At 44.5% G+C, this 18,383-nt stretch overlaps 1 protein-coding gene across 2 annotated transcripts in view; it reads right to left on the bottom strand.

Annotated features, from left to right (window-relative positions):
- The window catches only part of RANBP17 (RAN binding protein 17), a 232,708-nt gene that overhangs the window by 59,216 nt on the left and 155,109 nt on the right, over nt 1-18,383 (bottom strand). For both annotated transcript variants that reach the window (XM_053927056.1, XM_024577058.3), the window contains 2 exons: nt 11,664-11,767; nt 5,874-5,962 (listed from right to left, as the gene is read on the bottom strand). In XM_053927056.1, the coding sequence (XP_053783031.1) occupies nt 5,874-5,962; nt 11,664-11,767 (193 nt within the window). The remainder of the gene's footprint in view (nt 1-5,873; nt 5,963-11,663; nt 11,768-18,383) is intronic.

Genomic DNA, 18,383 nt, shown 5'->3' with positions numbered 1-18,383 from the left:
TTTGCGAGGGCAGGGCCTCGGCGCTCCTCGTGTGCGTGGGCCTGGCACAGGGTAGGCTTTGGCAAGTACTGGTTGCTGTAAGCTTGTTACCCTCAAAATGAGGTGCAGCACATTTGAGTAGAACTGCCTATTTCCTTCTTTTAAACTGTGTATTTTACTTTGAAGCTTCAGGAAATATCGTTCAGTGAAAATAAGCCCACTACTAGCTTAAGAGTGGCACGCTCCTTACTTACAAGTACTAAAAGCAGTACTTTTATCCCCCTACCACATACCATGTTAAAGGTGGCATTTGCTGTTAGTAAAACAATTTACCTAAGTATTTACTGAAGGCCTATTCTACAACTGTTCACTGTTTTAGACTTTCTGGAGACAGTAGTGAACCAAACGTTAAAAAAACCCCTACCCTCACAGACCTGATATCCTAGTAAGACAGAAAATAAACTAGATGTGCAACGTGTCGGAAAGCCGTACAAAGGAAGACAAGGCAGCGATGGGAGACAAGGAGTGAGTGTACAATGTGCGTGTGAGATTTCAGTTGAATGAGAAAGGGGATAAAAGTCAATGAACTTGATTATTTATTTTGGCTGTTGTCGTATAATTGACTATTTTTTCCTATCAACTAGAAAATTTGTTAGTTCTGGTCCATGGTAGATACTATGTGCCAGGTACTATGCGAAGGGCCAGGGATCTAGAAATAAGCCAGCCACGGCTTTCATTCGTGGGGAATCCGTGCTCAAGTCTGGGTGGCGGACACGCAGCAGGGATGCTTTGAGCAGCGAAATCCTGAGGCAGTGCCGGAGGAGCAAGGGTGAGAGTATGTTCCACGGAGAGACCTCACGAGCACACTCAGTGATCAGGAGTGAGAAAGCACCTGCCAGGCCCATCAGAAAACTGGAAAACCCTAATGTCAGAATCTAAGGGGATCGTGCGCACACCCGAGCCCCTTTGCTAGGCGGGCATTAGGGCCACCCTGCTTGTCAGAGCGCAGTGCCTTCACTGTGAGATATGGCCGGGGGCAGGTCGGGGTGCTCGCTTCCCTGTGTGGGGGGAGCACTGTGCCAGTTCTAATATGCTCCTGACAGAGGTGACTGCCACAGAGAAAATGAGGGATAGTGGAGAGCAGAGCAGAGATCTACCAAGCGGGGAGGTTAAAAGGCTTCAGAGAGAGAGCCAGACTTAGATTACAGGGCGAGAATCAGAACCCACTCTCAATTTTCCCGCGGGCTTGTGGGGACCGCGGATGCACGGACAGGAGGAAGGCCGCAGCAGCCCTCAGGTAGGAGGGGCGCGAATCTAATTGCCCTCACCTAGATCTTCTCAATGAATTCCCGAGGTCTACACCAGACAGTGAGCAGCGAAAAGCATCACGGATATGATATTACTGTGTCAGATGCCCGATACAAAAATAAAAGTACGTGAGACTTGCTTCTTGACAACACCCACCCACCCACCTCTCCACCCACCCACCGGTCCAGTAGTTATTAGTACTATGTGCCGACCCCTCCAGCCCTCCCCAAAAGAAATGAGTAAAATCATAATTCTTTCCCTCTGGAATTTCACAACGGAGAAAGCATCGTAACATACTAGAAGACAACAAAAGAGTTCCTGTTAAACTCTCGGGAGATGAGGTGTGAGGATGTGGGCACGGAAAGAGCCTGCTGGTTCCGAGCTTACTCTAAAGGCACCCCGCGAATGGGAACCCGCTGCACCTCTGTTCACGAAGGCGAATGCTGCCGGGAGCCTGTCCTCTCCCTGCTGCCTGGCCAACGCCCGCCTGTCCAACTTCAACACCTAGGCCCACGTTCACTTCCCCGGGGAGCCGACTCTGTGCCCATCTCTTCCTCTTACGCATTCACGTGGTCCTTTACATGCATTTCTGTTAGGACACGTTGACGGTTGATTAGTTATTTGTTGTATCACTAGATTGCGAGCTTCTAAAGAGCAGTCGGTTGTAATCATTCTTGTAAAAAGCAATCCTTTTATTCGTTCCTCATGCCTGGCACAGCGCACTCGGAACAAAAACACGCTTGCGGAACAGTGATTTTTCAGGCTTACTTTCCTCCCTGTCGCAGTCTGTCCGACATATGATCATTACTTCGTTCTCAAAACTGAATTCTGATTCTGTCAGTCAATCAAAATGATCAATTGCTTTATACCGTCTATGGAATAAGGGTCTAAATTCATCAGCCTGATATTCAGAAGGGCCCCAGACAACCTGTATTTCCAACCATGAAGGAAGTGGCACGTGTAACAAAACATCTTCCCCACTACTCCCCTTCCTAAGGCCGTGCTTTGGTCAACCGAAAAGATCTTACTTTGCAGTTCCAATGGTCCAATTCTACTTATTTGATAAGATCCAAAAACAAAAAACAAAAAACTTCACCTTTACGGAGCCTTCCTGATTCCCCAGCTAAATGCAATCACTCCATTTGTATCTTTAAGGCACTTATCACCTTTTATATTTTATTAGTCATTTATGTAGGTATCTAAGCAGGTCTATCTATCATAAACCATAAGCTCATTTTGGGGTAGGATTTGATCCAGAGTAATCTACATCCTTCACAAAACCTGACAGAGCCCTTAGCAAAATCTGCCGGGTAAGTGAACAAATGGGACTCCTTCGTCTCCCTGCTGTCAGGGGCAGAAGTAAAATGACTGGCGGAGCATTTACTTTTGAGCCAGACCCTCTACTAGGCCCCTTCTCTACGTCCGTTCGCTCACTTTACAACACACCTGTGAGACAGGCGTCACGAGCCCTGTTCTGCAGAACAGATCGCTGCGATTCTGACACACTGAGCGACTTGCCCAAGACCTCACACGCTGTTTCGTGGGAAACCAGAATGGAGTCCGAGACGGTCCTATTCCAGAGTTTGTGCTTGTCTACAAGCTTGTTGTCGTGCCTCATCTCTGTGTTTGGTGCATATTAATAATCAGAACTGACTGATGGAAAAACAGTGGACCTAAGGGTCAGACTAGGACAATTAAAACACAAGCCAGAAAGAGCGTCATACACATTCCTACAGTGTTTTTCAATTTCCCTCTGGATTTTTGACACTTCAGTCTAAATATGATCTGGGGAAAGTTTAAACAAGGTGACTTAATACGCTGTGAGACAAGGTGCTTTTATATTTGTTGCATTCTCACTACAGGAGCAAAGAAGTGTATCAGTGATTCCTCTTCAATTCTCCAGTAGGGAACAATTTATCAGCACGGTTGTTGCTCTGTAGTTTCAGGCAATTTAGTTGTGGAAGGACGGAGTGATGAGCAATGTAGTTTGTGGAGCAGTTAATGCAGTCAGTATTTATAGAAATGTTTTTGAATTAAATAGCTACCCACTAAAATAGCATTTTGTCAAATAATCACCATGAATAAAATGCATTCTGACTGCACGCCACATGCTCTTACAGGATGTTTCTGGTGCGTGCCAAGGACGGCCTAACAAATTAAAGGACGCACAGTTGTGTGGATAAAAGGCAAATAAACTTTCCCCAGCAGTAATGTGGGAATCACCACTGACGTTTTGACATACCAATATTTCAGGAAGAATAAATGACTTTCATATCCATGTTTTTTTAATCATATACTTATTCATTTTTACATTACTGGAATACTTTGAGAAGAATCTGTACTTTATCACTTGAAACTGCTTAAAGTATTTTGAAATATTTTAATAAAGCTTTTTGAATGATCAAATAATGTAACTTTTAAACAAATTTTACTATTATTATAAATATTTGCTCTTCATCCCTGGCCCAAAGGAAAACTATAAATCTTGTCTCTACTGAATGAACACCATTTATCATATTCATTTTGTTGTCAATACAATTATGAAAAGCCTTTGGCCTTCTCCCAAGGAAGCTGATTTGCTACTGAAACTCAATTATTATAAGCAAGGCCTGGACCGAGCCGCCCGTCTGGCGACCTAACCCAGCTTCCTGCGTAGCAGACACCGCGCCCTGCGCTCCTGACCCTAACAGCATCAACATCTACGGTCAAATGGAGGAGACAATGGCTTCTGGTTCACAGCAAAACACTGTCCCCAGGTTTTCCGTTTGCTATTTTCTGCCATCTGCTGGACGAAAGTTTCACTTTAGATAGGTGCCAAAAAGAAGGAGCTAAGTCGGGAAATGGCAAGCAGCCTTAATAAAAACTGAAATTGCAATATATCCTATGAATTTCAGGCAGTGCCAACTACGGAAGGTATTTCTATTCTTTGACGCCGAGGGAGAAGGCGCTGGCCTTGACTCTTGGTAGCGACCGTTGAGGAAAACACGAAACATCAACTGCTTGGCATCCAAGAGCTGCAGCCTGGTTCAAGATCACTGTCAATTCTAAAGTGCCCAAACTAGGAGTTCATGAGTTCTCAAAGAAATGAAAGTCTTACTTTGTGAACTATTTCTCTTTAGAGAAGTAACAGGGACATATGTAATTCCAGTTCACAATTAAGAGTTGAATGATGTTCCACATTGAAATCTATAATCTCTAGAAATATACTTTGGTGATCGAAAGATACAGACAATTCTACAATGACATGAAACATTACCCCTAGCCTTTCTTTTTAAAAAAAATATTGTATTTAATATTTTTAGAGAGAGGAGAAGGGAGGGAGAAAGAGAGGGACACAGTGATGTGCGAGAGGAACACCAATTGGTTGCCTCTCTCATGCTCCCAACTGGGGACCTGGCCCACAACACAGGCATGTGCCCTGACCAGGAATCGAACCAGCAACCTTTAGGTTCACAGGGTGGCACTCAATCCACTGAGCCACACCAGCCAGGGCTCTAACCCTAATCTGGGCACATAAATCTGATGAAGTGGTTTTAATAGTAAAATGTAAGTCAGTATTCAAATTAATGTTGAAAATTTAAAAAAGTATATAGCATTCTCTCTAAAACACACCAGGTTCCTAGTTAGTTATTTTTTTGGCCATAACTGTTGCAGATTGGCTTTAAAAAGTTTCTTTTACAATCTGTGGGGGAAGTTTGGATCAGAAGGGTTTGAAAGGAGCAGCTGAGAAACTGTGCAACTTAAAGACTTGCGCAAACTGTCACTCCCTGTTAGGGTCAAGAGGGTCCATACAGTACTATTAAAGCAGTATTCATAGCACCCATTTAAGACTCTCAAACATGTTTCAGACCTTATACAAAGTTACCCATTTTAACGGTCACAATAAGTCACGACACTGGATGTCTCCTTTTCCAGGTGAGAAAACCGAGACTCAGAGAGGGTAAATGACTTGCCGAGGCTCACACAAGAGTGAAGAGCTGGGATTTCTGACACCCAAATCCAAGTTCTTTTCACTCTTATGTGATGAGACATTTCTATGGGGGATGTTTGTTCATTTTGCTGTCTGTCCTAAGCCTTGGCAAAGGTAGATTCATATACCAAATGAAAAACCCTGACCATTCATTTCCCCCTTTCCACATCCGTTTATATTTTCACGATGATGAAAAACTGGAGCATGATGAATTAAGCCTCCAAGAGATAAAGTGACCTTCTCAGTCCTGCTCATTAAGATGGAGGAGAAATTCAAATCTCCTCCAAACGCCAACTGGTAGGGTTCGTTGGTTCGGAGTCAAAGATGTTAGCCCAATTATCCCTGCGACCCCAACACAAACACTCATTTGGGGACGAGATTTTTAAGTTGTCGATATTTAACGGCGCCGAAAAAGTGACCTCTCTGAGCCGGGTCTCCAAACGCTGCGCTCAGTTACCTGCACCACGGCCGCTGTGCTGTAATTTTTAGCTGATTACACACCAGCTCATTTAGCTTTGTTTCCTCTTCCCCACTGTGCCACACTATTAGACGAAAGCCAGGGGCCTGGCATCCCTCTGCGCACAGAGCTGGTATTGTCGCAGTGTAATAAGGATACATCCAGTCAAACAGCATGGTGTAGCTGGTCTTTGTGTTCAGCGCAAAGGCAATCCCTCGAAGATCTCTTGCCAGCCCAATCAACATACGCTGTCAGTGGGAAAGAGACACAGTAATTGATTTTCACGTTAGCACGGAGCAGATGGAGTAATAATCAGGCAATAATGGCCACATATCTGATTTTGATTCATTAGCTAAAATGTCTCGCTCAGATCCTATTCTATAGGAAACCATAGACCCTTTAAACAAACAGACCCCAAATCTGCTGACCAACTCTACTTTGATTCTTATAAATTGAGCTAAGTCCTAATTCTAATAGTGTAGGAACATGTAGATTCTTAATGTATTTTGTTTCTGGATAAAGCCAAAATAGAAAATAAAGGACTGGTAATTCCATGAGACAGAAATGCAGAGTCTAGACATTATTTAATAAAAGTAGATCTTAACAACACTGGCTTGCATGAAATCAGTCCCACTGTGCAATGTGAAGTCTATCGTGGAAGCGCACTGGCATTTAAAGATTTCTAAGAAAAATCCTGAGTAACTTAGGACAAAATAAAATTGCCCAGGTGACCTATTGGTACCACGATAAACTTAAGGCACTCATATTCCCCAAGCAAAAACAAAAACAAAAGGAGAAGGTGTAAGGAAGGGCTCTATATTCAATGTCAGAAGACTTGATGTTAAATTCCAGCTTCACTTTTTCATTGTGAGTCTTAAACCATGGCAATTTATCAGTCTCAGTTTTTCTCATCCATAAAAGGGGCTAATAATATCTCTTTCACAGAGGCCCTGTGAAGAATACTTTTAATAAATTTATGTAAAAATGCCGAACAAGAGCCTGATACGTACTAAATGTTCCATAGATATTCAGTTTTAGAAAAACAAAAATTGACTCTAAAATTAAAAGAGCTCTGACTTGTACTCTGGATGCTTAATTAAGCTGTCCTTAGGATGATGCCTGGGAAGAGGAAAAATAAAACCTATGAACAGATGCTGGAATGTCAGGACAAAGAGCACAAATAAACATTATTGCAAAACAAGGGGGTGGGATAATTGAGAGATGCAACTGTGATTTCTGAAGATACTGTTTCAGTAGAACTGTTTGCCGGAAAATGGCTCCTGAACTTCTCATCCTTGTTCCTCACACTGGTCATAAATGAAAACCTCTTTAGGAAGGTGTTTAAATGATCAGTAAGGACTTGGAAGTGAATCACGACCCCCAGCTTCATGGCTGACTAACATTTCAAAGTACCAAATAACAGTTTCTCTGTCAGGGTGCCTGAACTTCCGATCCTTCCGCCAACCCACCAATGAGGTAACTCATTACCACTGGAAGTTGTTCAGATAAAAATACGCAGTTTTGCTGCTAACCGTTTACAGAGTGGTGGTTATGTGAATTTCTGAATCTGTAAACCCTGGGTACCTGCTTCTGCTTCTTCATGTGACTTACTCTTTTTTCTCTCCTCTCTCACCAGTCCTTGTTTTTCTGTATTCGGCTAGTCTCCTGTATTGTTCTCTCATGTGACCTGCTGTTTTTTAAAAAACCATTTTGCCTTTTATTTAATCAGTTTTCACCAATTGGCACCTGTTCCCCTCTTTCTCACGGCCTCCGGAACAAAACACGTCTTCTAAGAAGCCTTCCCAAGCAATTCTATTCTGACTTGTCAGCCCTGCAGTCTTTTTCTATTAGAGTGGCCTTTTCGGTCTCCTCTTACTATGTATGCTCACAGATTACAAGCTGCCCTCCAAATAATCTCGCTCACATTCTCATGTGTAAGTGGCCCCCACCATTCGACTCTGGATTAGTCAACAGGAACCAAGAGTTAACTTTCTTTGTACCTAGTGCAAAGGATTCTTCAAATATTTTAGACCATCCTCATTACACAAGAATGTTAGTATTAATTTCATTAAACATTTTTCTTCCTTAAAAGATGTCAAGTTAACTGACATGCTCTAACTGACTCAACTCCATGAACATCTATCCATGTTTAATTTTAGAAAATGTCACTAGAGAGCAGAGTAAGCATTAAGAAATAATAGTTCAACGTGTGTTTTCAGGAGATGACGGGGCAGGAAAGTGCAGTGTTCGTGTCAGGTTTCCTGCGCTCCAACAGTACCTTCTGTCTCGCGTAAGAAACGGGTTTCCTGCGCTCCAACAGTACTTTCTATCTCGAAACAGCGAGCACTCTGATGAGCGAGATGGAGTCTCAAACAACGTGGAGGGCGTGTTTTCTGGATAGTCAGAACATCCCCAGTGTGGGATGAGACAGGAAAGCCGCTCACTGGGAACTCAACCAGCTACTGAACCACCTCAGAGCGTGACAGGTGATCTGACTGAAATGTGGGGTTGGGGGGGGAGCCCCAATTTACCATCTAATTTAAAACAGCACAGAGAGGTTTATTTGAACAAGCTGCCTTTCTCCCCTGGCTGGTCAGCACTTGACTGGCCTGAGAAGTGAGCAGTGGCTGTATTTTCAGAAAGGCTTCCTGGGGGTGGGGTCGCTCCGGGGTACCTGACCCTGCGGGTTCCTTTTTGGATGGCCGGAGGAGAAGCCGCTAGGTGCTGCGGTCCGCTGCTTGGCCAACAGTCGTCTGCGTGCCAAGGGTGAGACGGATGGGCTGGGAAACAGCTGAGACGCGGCTCCTTCCACCCTGACCCCCAAACAGGGTTTCTAATGGAAAGTCTGACAGACCCGTTACCGTAGCGGCACTACTGGGGGCGGCTATAATATTATCCTCATAATTCTGCCGTATAATAACAACAAAGAAAAAGAAGGTGAAGGGTCATTGTGCTTTGTCTTTAGAATTAAGATGGCTGTCTTCATCCTTAAAGCATACTCTTAATTCTGGAGACACATCTTAATAACCTCTAAATAGTTCCAACAAAAGAGCCGTGTCAGAGGAATGAGCCGGCCCCAAGGTGTTTCAACTGGAGTGTTTTCATCTGCCTTTATTGCTCTATCCCTCTCCAGAATTAAGGCAATAACCTGTGATAAATTATTCAGGAACTGCTACAGGGATCAAAGCAGAATCATTCTGTTAAAGTGCTGTTTGCAACATTTGGCACTTAGTGCGAAAACTTTTAATGTGCGCATGCTGAAAATCAAGGATTTTAAATAATTTAACATTGTGGAGTTTATACGAAGGGACTAAAGATAGCAGGTTCCCATTTAACTGCTCCTCTCCCTCTGAGAAGTTTTCATTCATTTTCCTTAAAACCGATGACGTCATGGTCAAATCAAAAATGATGCATGAGCCAGGGGAGCATTGGACTATATTTTACTATGGATACAATTATGTGGGAACAACATATATTTTGAACAAATGCTTTAGAGCCAGGATTTGTCACAGCATTTTCTTTCTTTTCCCCTTTACTTTGAAGAGAAACACCCAAGACAAAAATTCAATGTTCTCTTCATTTCTATTAGGACTAAGGAAGAAAACAAAGCCATAAATTTAAGAGTTTTGCGGCATCTCCTCCCTTACAACCATATTTCATTTTGGCAACACAGGTCCTTAATGTTTATGTTCGTCCTGAAATCTGCATTTGAAAAATATCTATAAATAGGGAGTTAGAAAATCTTGGTAAGGGTTGCAAATTAAATGAATATGGCAGTCCTGAGGCATTTTCATAGAGATATTTTAACAGCATCACCTCCTGTGGATTGGAATACTAAATACTTTATTGAAGAACAAAACAGAACCGTTTTTATCTCTAGTACTTGCAAAATGAAGTACCTGAGAGCACTTTTGCATGTATTATTTATTCATCATGATAGAAAAATAGCCTTAACCTAATAAATTACATTTAAAAGCATTTAGTGCAAAAGTTTGGTTTATGATAAAGCAACAGATTTAGTTCTTTCCTGGTAGCTTGCAGCACCAAGTTTTCTTTATACAAATTAGACAGATGGTGCTTGCAGTAGAATTTACTAAAGGTCTGTCACAACAAATGCAGCCAAGCTGCATATTTAATCACTGCAGAATCTTGTCTACCTGCAGCTGCCAACTGCTAATCCAATTTCCCTGATAAATGTGGCAAGAGACACGATCAGCAATAAAGAGCATCTAACTCCATTTTCCTGCAGGGCGTCTTTTGATGAACATTTAGGACGGAAGCAGGGAATGCACTGTGTGGCCCCGGTTCGTGGCAGCTGCATGCATTCTGAGGCACAGTTCTCAGGTTACTCACTTAATTCTGCCACTATCATTACGTTGCTATTGATCTCGGTAGCTGTTGCCTACACAGCATTACTCTAGATGAAGCTGAATCAGGCAGTTATCATGCATCAAACTTGCTCAAAAGCCTGGAGATTTCCCCTTAATTACTTGTGATTTTATTTGCAAATACCGTTAAAGTGTAATCAAGCAGTCACTTTCCAGGGTCGTTAAGAACTTGCTGGTTTAGGGATATATCACTGGAACTCCATTAAAAATGACTCGAGGAAGATGGTTTCTATCAAACTAGATGGGATCACATCAAAACGGGCTTGGAGGATAATGAAATCTTCAAATGAGGCGAATGTAATTTTTATAAAGACGGTGTTTTTCAACCTCGCTTCTTTTTGGTATCAAGGACAGCAATAGCCTCCTTAAAGCTGCAAAGATCTGGCTGGTCAGTAGGAGTATTTGTGAGACCCCTAAAAACAAAGCTAGTCTGGTGAAGAATTTCAGCAAGGCTATAAACACAAAGAAAATCTCTACAATCTTCTTTGGTTTTAAAATTCTGTAACTATTGCATGTTGATAAATGCTCATCTCAAAAACTTTATTTCAAATTAAAACGTAGAGTATTTGGCTAATTATTTTTTGGTAGAAGAATTATCCTAAAATAATCATCAAAGGTGATCATTTTTCTATTTGGCTTCTTACTGCTATTTTTTTGTATTCTGGTAGGGAGAAGAGGAGCCATGTAAAATGGTGGTTTATATTTTGGCCAACTTATTTCAAATAACGATAAAATATGACTCAAGTATCACCAACAAAGGTGCCTAAATTCTCAGGAGTATCTTTATTGGTCTCTTAAAAATAATCATCAGTGCCAATCTATTTAATATGGCCCTGACACTTTATAATTTCAGAAGACGCTCTTTCGACTTAGCAGACCTTCTGCTTCCCATCCTCCACATTGAAATATGGGACTGTTTTGTCACAAACAGCTTGCTACACTTAAGGATTTTACTAATAAAACATAATGTTGTCTTAGATAGTATGACTGTTGCCACAGCTGAACTGACTTGTCAAATCAATCCTGATATGGCTCCCACAGGCACATAAAAACCTTATTTAGCTATCAGTTATCCTAATCACTTTGCTCCGTTTAAGAATGCAATACTTCAAAGACCAGCTCCTATTTATACATATATGCCTGGCCATTTAATAAAGTCTTGATTTATCTAAATTCCTGCTTAAAAAATATTTAGAGATGTAGTGTTTTAGCATGTGTGTGTTTGTGCGTTCTTCCGTATAAATACGTTGAAAACTACAGCGCAGGGCCGATGAGGGAACAGGGATGTTTAAAGCGGTGTACCCGTGAGAAATGCTCTTTTCAGGAGACAGATCGGTGTCATCTCATCATAAACCGACTACCCACACTCACCGCTGATCTCCAAGTCCGTCTGTGTACGGAACTTCAACACTTAAGTGAAAAGTACAGCTGCAAGACAAGCGGGTGGGAACGCGAGCTGGGTGGGGCACGGAGCACACGCCACCACGCAGCAGCTTTTTCTGCATCTAGATGTTCCAGAATGAACACAATGGTCTTTTCTCGTGTTTGGAAACAAACCCACCTTTACATCTTCTTGTTTAAAGTTGTTGTTGAATATCTGTAATACTGTTTCAAAAGAGACCGTAAGAGGCAGCGTGAAATTCTCAAATTCGTCCTCATCTTCGCCTATCGAAAAGACAAAAGGGTCACACCATGGTTTAAAATGCCTGCTATTGTGCGCGAGGCTCAGCAGCGAGTGCTTCGCTCAGGCTTAGAAATGTGCCCGAGCAGGGGTCGCGGCGTTCACATCCAGGCCACACTTTGTGCTTTGGCTCATTGAATATTCTGGTGTTTTGCCTTCTCTTTCTGCACCATATGAAATAGCGGAATTACTCACCAGCCATTTTTTTCTCGGCTCTTTATTGGATCACAGACTCATGCCCCAGGCGTCTCAGCCCTTCAGCTCCGAGGCCCCCAGAGCTTCCCTAATGCCCCAAGGAAAGTCACTCTCAAAGCCTCCGAGACAAGGACCTTTTCTCTCCCTTCTCTTTGGGTGCCAAGGCCCTAAAGGGCTCCCAGACTCAGGTGCCCAGACAGCTCTAAGTTATTATTCCCTTTTATTTATGTTCTTTTTATTAATTTGTTAAGTAGATGGCAGGGAAACTTTTATCTGCCAAATAGACTGAGGTCCCTCCTAGGCCACTTGGATTTTCAGCACATTCTCCATGGGCACACTTCCTCTTGCACTAAGCTTCCTTTTCTTTACAGAAGACAGAGAAAAAGAGACACGTTCCTATTGTTTTTTCACTTTAAAGGTAGACTACCGTTTCCCCAAGGATCCTGCCAAAGCAGAGTCTGCACTTCACACATGGATAGGCACAATCGGCGATTTATGTAGTGTTCTTTCAAAAGGGGCTTATTTTAAATGAGAGTTGATTCTCTCGTTCATCCTATGCCACAGGGGACCAAGAGGCCTAGTTTACTGATGAAGAGCAGACAGAGAAAGGTCAAGTGACTTACTCAAGGTAGCATGCTTAGTTGGAAGTGGAACTATATGGTCCAGATGCCTGATTTCTACGCTTGCAGTTTTTAAGAGCATCACGGAGGAAACGAGATCTCAGAGAAGAGGCCAGTGGTTCCCCAAGTCTGATCCTGGCCCAGCAGCATCAGCACCACCTGGGAACTTGTTGGACGGAAATTCCCAGGATCTATCCCAGGTTTACGGAATCAGGAACTCTGGGGTGGGGCCTCGCAATTTTTGTTTTAAGAAACCCTCAGATGCGTGCAAATGCTGGAGAAACACTAGCCTGTACATCATTCTGCAGGAAAGGACACAGGTCCAAGGCCACACACACTGAAGATCAATGGCAGAATCGGGATCTTTTGACACTCTAGGAGTGGCTGACCGGGCCGCACTGATCTTTCGTGACTTTTCTTTTCCCTTTAACCTTACAACATTTGTCTCTAGAGTCCAACAGAATCAGAGGCTTAGCTTTGTTCGCAAAGACATGTCGAAAGGCCAACGAGTATTTCCTGGTTTGCTGTTCCAGACAAGGGTCAGGGTCCTAGGTGAAGGGGAAGGTGGTCCAAATGACAATCCCTGCTCTGTCCGTCGGCCATGTGACCAACTTATTCCTCTCACACACACCCTCTGTCAACCGGTGAGAACATCAGAGAGCTTTCCAGAAGCCATTTGCATTTCCAAAGCCCAGGTCAAACGATCGTGTGCCCAGTGCCTGAGCCAAGCTCCCCTGCGAGTACCCTGAGGTCCCACCGCAAGCGCCCCCCTTTCCCTTCGGATCCCTACTGCATTTTGTCTGACTCTGCTGTAGACAGCATTTTTATCGGGAAGCCTGGAATTGCAAGTATTTGGGCATATAGCTAATAACAACACTAACAACACCACCTCCCGCATTCCACCGTTTCCGCCGTTTGATGAGGGTCACTGTGGGGATTGAACGAGATAAAATTTATATTGCGTGTATGTAAATTATTAGGTCTGTCGCCCTACACTAATAGCGTCTTTGGCTTCCCTTGTGGAGGACTGAGACTTGCATCTTTGCGCTTCGCAGGGAAGGAAATGAGGCAGGGAGAGCTCTGCACGAACAGACCCAGAGTCTGCCTCAACCACATACTGCTTAACTTTGGGTACTTACTAATCACTCCGAGTCTCAGTTTCTCATCTTCAAAATAAGGATGCAAATACCCATCTTTTAAGGTTACTGTGAATGTGAAATGTTACATACAACACGTGAAAAGTAGATGCTCAATAAACAGAAGAGGCAGTACTGGCGTGACAGCACTAGCACCTACCCCAGTGCCTGCAAATAAGGTGGAACTGCTCCTGAGAACGCAGATCACGCCCCCTGCTGGCAGATAAGGGTGCAGGAAGGAGTGGGCGCTTTGCAAGTTCTAAGCTTGGACCCTGGCTCTGCTATCGTTAGCTGTCTGGTTTTGGATAAACTCACTTCACTCTTCCAAGCCTTCGTGTCCTCAGCTGTAATTAAGAGACATAATATTTACAGTAGACCCCCTTAGCCGTGGTTTCGCTTTCTACAGTTTCAATTACCTGTGGTTAACCAAGGTCCTTCTCTTTGGGTGCCAGATACTCAGTGGAAAATTCCAGAAAGAAACAGTTTGCAAGTTTTAAATGGCATGCTGTTCTGAGAAGCACGACGGTACCTGCGCCACCTCACTCTGGCCCCAGCGTCTCTGTGCCCTGCGTGTGACCCGCCCATTAGTCACTTAGCAGTGGCCTGGGTCAGACCGGCCGTCACACTGTCACACGGCCTTGGTCCAACTAAGTCTGTCTTTACTCGTTAACGACCCAGAGCCCAAGAGCGGTGAAGGCAGCGCCAGCAACCTGGAGACGCCGGAGAGAAGCTGTAAGGTGCCGCCTCCGAGTGGAAGACGGAAATTCCTGACTTAGTAAAGAGAAAAAGTCTGCTGGGGTTGCTACGACCCATTGTAGGAAGAACGGGTCTTCTGTCCTTGAGACGGTGAAGGAAACACACACTGGTGCGAGCCTGGCTGTGTCCCCTCACACCTCAGGGGGTACAGCCATGGTGTGGGGTCAGCGCTGGGCTGTGGTGGAGAAGGCGCTGGCCTGCTGGGGAGGACGTGAACGGAACACGTGCTCTGGCTGATGGCGGCATGTTGCCCCAGAGAGCACCGAGCCTGAAGGGGTCCCCTCCTGCAAGGGCTCCCCTGAAACGGAAGACCACATTCAAGTAACTTTTATTACAGTCTATTGTTCAGTTATAATTGTCATATTTTATTATTCATTATTGTTGTTAACCTCTTACTGTGCCTAACTTACACATTAAAATTTATCACAGATATGTATTATAGGAAGAAACACAGTCCGTGTAGGGTTCAGTACTACCTGCAGTTTTAGGCATCCGCTGGGGGTCTTGGAACGCATCCCCAGTGGATGGGGGGCTACTGTACTTCATAAAATTAGCTGTAAGGATTAAATAACAAAGCATCTGTAAACCCCTTTGCCCAGTGTCTGGCACTTACTACACGACAACCATTAGCGCCGTGTTGTTTTGGGTTTACACGACTCAGGTGGTTACGGTGACCAAACAAAGTGTGCCTGCCCACGGGGCTGCCAGCCCAATGCCCTTCCTTCGGGAGCAGCTTTTCCAAGGTACAGACGTCTACTCAGAACATGACGCAGGACTTGAACATCCCCACCCTTCATTAATACACTGAGCCACAGGTCAAAAACCGACTGCCCATCCTTCCTCAATCCATCTGGGAGGCAAGTAGAGGTGCCAGGGACACAAGAGGCAAGTCACCAAAACGCGCTGGGGGAAGTCAAGGAGCAAACACTAAAGACGGTCGTGTGAACAGCAGTCCTAGTTACATGTCACTCCCTCCGAGAGGCCTCTGCTGCCCACTCACCCAGCACGGGGCCAGTGTGCCCCCTGCCTGCCCTCACCACTTTCCAGCCCCACGAACACTGGACTGTTCTTACGGGACTTACTGAGACTGGCTTTCATGTACGTATGTTCTCGCTGTCTTCCCCACGAGAGCGTAAGCTCCTTGGAGAAGCAAGTTGGTCTGTTTCGGTGATGGATGTATCCCGAGTGCCCAGACGAGGGCCTGGCACCTAAGACACCATTGTGTCGTGGCTGCTGGAGCACTGGGCCATGAACCTGTGTAGACAGCCTCTCAACTGGTGCAGGTGAGGGGACGGACTCTTCCTCAGGGCCTCCAGAAGCAGCGCGGGCCTGCCCACACCTTGATGTAGCCCGCTGAGGTTCCTTTCGGACTTCCCGCCTCCAGAATTGTAAAATTCTGTATTTGCAAGGTTTAAGTCATTCAATCTGGAGAGACCTGTCACAGCGGTAACAGGAAATGAATGCAGCCAGGGAAGGTCGGGTCTAGTGCCTCTGTTCCAAGCAGAGGAGGATTGTGAGAGCAGACAAACAAGGAGACACAGAGGCAGTGAGGGGAGAAACGAGTCCATTTAAAACCAAGTGCCCATGGGTAATCTCAGAAGGGCCAGGCCACCTGCTCCTCCACCCCCAGCCCTTCCTTAGGGACAGCACTTCCAAGTTCTAGGGCGAGTCTTAAGAAACACGCTCAGCTAGATCTCTGTAACTTGGGCTCCACACTGCCCAGCTGATCTAGCGGATGTCTGGCGTCAGGCAGGGCAGGAGGCGTGATTTCAGTTTGTGGTTTCGTAGGAAAATAACAGCCCAGGCACTGAAGGCAGAGCAGCTGCATTAGGATACTAAACTCGCGTTGTTGTGAGGTCCCTGTGGCAGTCAGTATCCCTAAGAGTGCCGTCAATAAATACTTGTGCCCCAATTGATACAAACTGAGTACTTGTTTTGTGGCAGGAAATCGTTCCAGGCCCTGTGCACGCCTCATCATCGTATTTGAGCCGCATGACTCTTCTGGGTAGGTATCTCCACCTAGCAGATGAAAAAACTGAGGCTCCCTTTCATTCCTCTCCCCAGGGAACCAGAATGTTTACCTTGTTCCCCGAAGAAAAACACACCACCCACTGCCGACCACCGAACACCTTCCCTAGGACAGCTACCTTACGAGTTTCATCCCTGAAGCACCTTGTTCCCTGGGGTGCTCTGGACTCTCCCCTCAAAGCCAGGTAAGCTATTAAAACTGGGTCTGCACTTAATGGGCTGCTTTCTGCCTACAGGGCCAGCTAATTAGTCTTAATGATCTCATTATAGATTCTAACTATTTCCAGCCGCTTCTTTACCCATTATTGCCCACTCCCACCCCACCCCTTACCCCCCGACGTCTATTTTCCAGACAGTCTCTGCCAAGCCATGGACACAGGTGATACATTGATGCAGTCTTCCTATCTATCAGAACGCTAGCTGCTTCTGATTAAGCTTCTCACTTGCTAGATCCTCCTGGGGTATCTACCTTTGTGCTCCCTTGGCTAGGGAAAAATAGGCTTTGTCCAATCATTAGATGTAAGGACAAATTTTAAAAACTACATCTGACTCTCACTGATCACAGCACTGTAACATACCTATAAAGGGCCAATCATAAACATGAATTTATTTGATAGAAGCTTGGAAAGTAATCCCTTCTCCCTTCTCTCATTGCCCCCAAGCCTCATAGCAATCATTCAGTACGAATAGTTCAAATAAAAATGAAGAAGAGGAAGTTACTTTTCCTAATTGGTTGAGGATGTGAAAGGTGAAGCAACAGCTTAGCAAAAGCGAATGAGGATGTGTGGCCAGAGGGCTACAGTGTACACGGCTGACCTTGGGCAGGTCACTCAATCTCCGCACCTCGACTTTCCAACAGGTAAACAGTGCGACAATCCTCACCTCGTGGGGGCTCTTGTGAGGTCGGAACAGACTAACGCATGAAAAAGTGGTATGCTCACTGTAAATTTGTAAACAAATGTCAGTTGTTATTACTAAAGAAAAGGAAAGTTTCCTTCCTCTGTATTTCTACTTCTCTCTTTAGTAGTGTTATTTCTGGAATACTCTTTCCTTTTAATTCAAGTCATGTACTTGTTATTTAAATTTTCTCAAGTTTAAGCTAGAGGTCTCTTCAGGTACCACGTACTTGTTATGAGCCACAAGAGTAGATGGAAGCTTTGCTCATCCCTGTAGAGCAGCGGTCCCCCCCCCCCTTTTTGGCACCTGGGACTGGTTTTGTGGAAGACAATTTTTCCACGGACCGGGGGTGGGGGTGGGGGGATGGTTTTGGGATTCAAGTAATTCAAGTGCATTACATTCAAGCTCACCTCCTGCTGTGTGGGCCCGTTCCTAACAGGCCCGGACCAGCACCGGTCCGAGGCCCGGAGGTTGGGGACCCTGCTATAGAGAGAACTATCTCATAATGTCCATAAACTCTATTTTCATATTAGCATGCCCATGATCAACAAAACATACGACTGCTTCTTAAGAGTTTGAATATCTGAGGAAAGCAGCATGCTTCCCATCTGAGTTTTCCAAGGTAAGGTGAGATGGTAAAATGTCCAAGGAAAACCAGCTGGCAGTGACACTGAGCACTTCTAAATTTGTGGCTGCTAAAAACTTCATTTGCAACTAATAATATTTAGTTCTCCATGAAAGAGAAAGCCTTGTTACAGCTCTTCTCCACACTTCCCCTCTCCAGTATTTGTCAACTGAGTTCACCTCCATTCAAGTTAAACAAAATAGAAGGTTTTTATTTATTCCAGTATTTCCGACTGAACAGCTCCCCAGAGGTTCTGCATTTACTGGCTTGAGTAATACTATCTTTCCTGTAGTTTATTAGGTTGACGAAGTTAATTTAGAAATAACCTAGGGAACTTTAAGTG

This window comes from Desmodus rotundus, chromosome 6 (assembly GCF_022682495.2).
Source record: "Desmodus rotundus isolate HL8 chromosome 6, HLdesRot8A.1, whole genome shotgun sequence".
Taxonomy (NCBI): Eukaryota; Metazoa; Chordata; class Mammalia; order Chiroptera; family Phyllostomidae; genus Desmodus; species Desmodus rotundus.
This window is presented reverse-complemented; position numbering and strand designations above follow the sequence as displayed.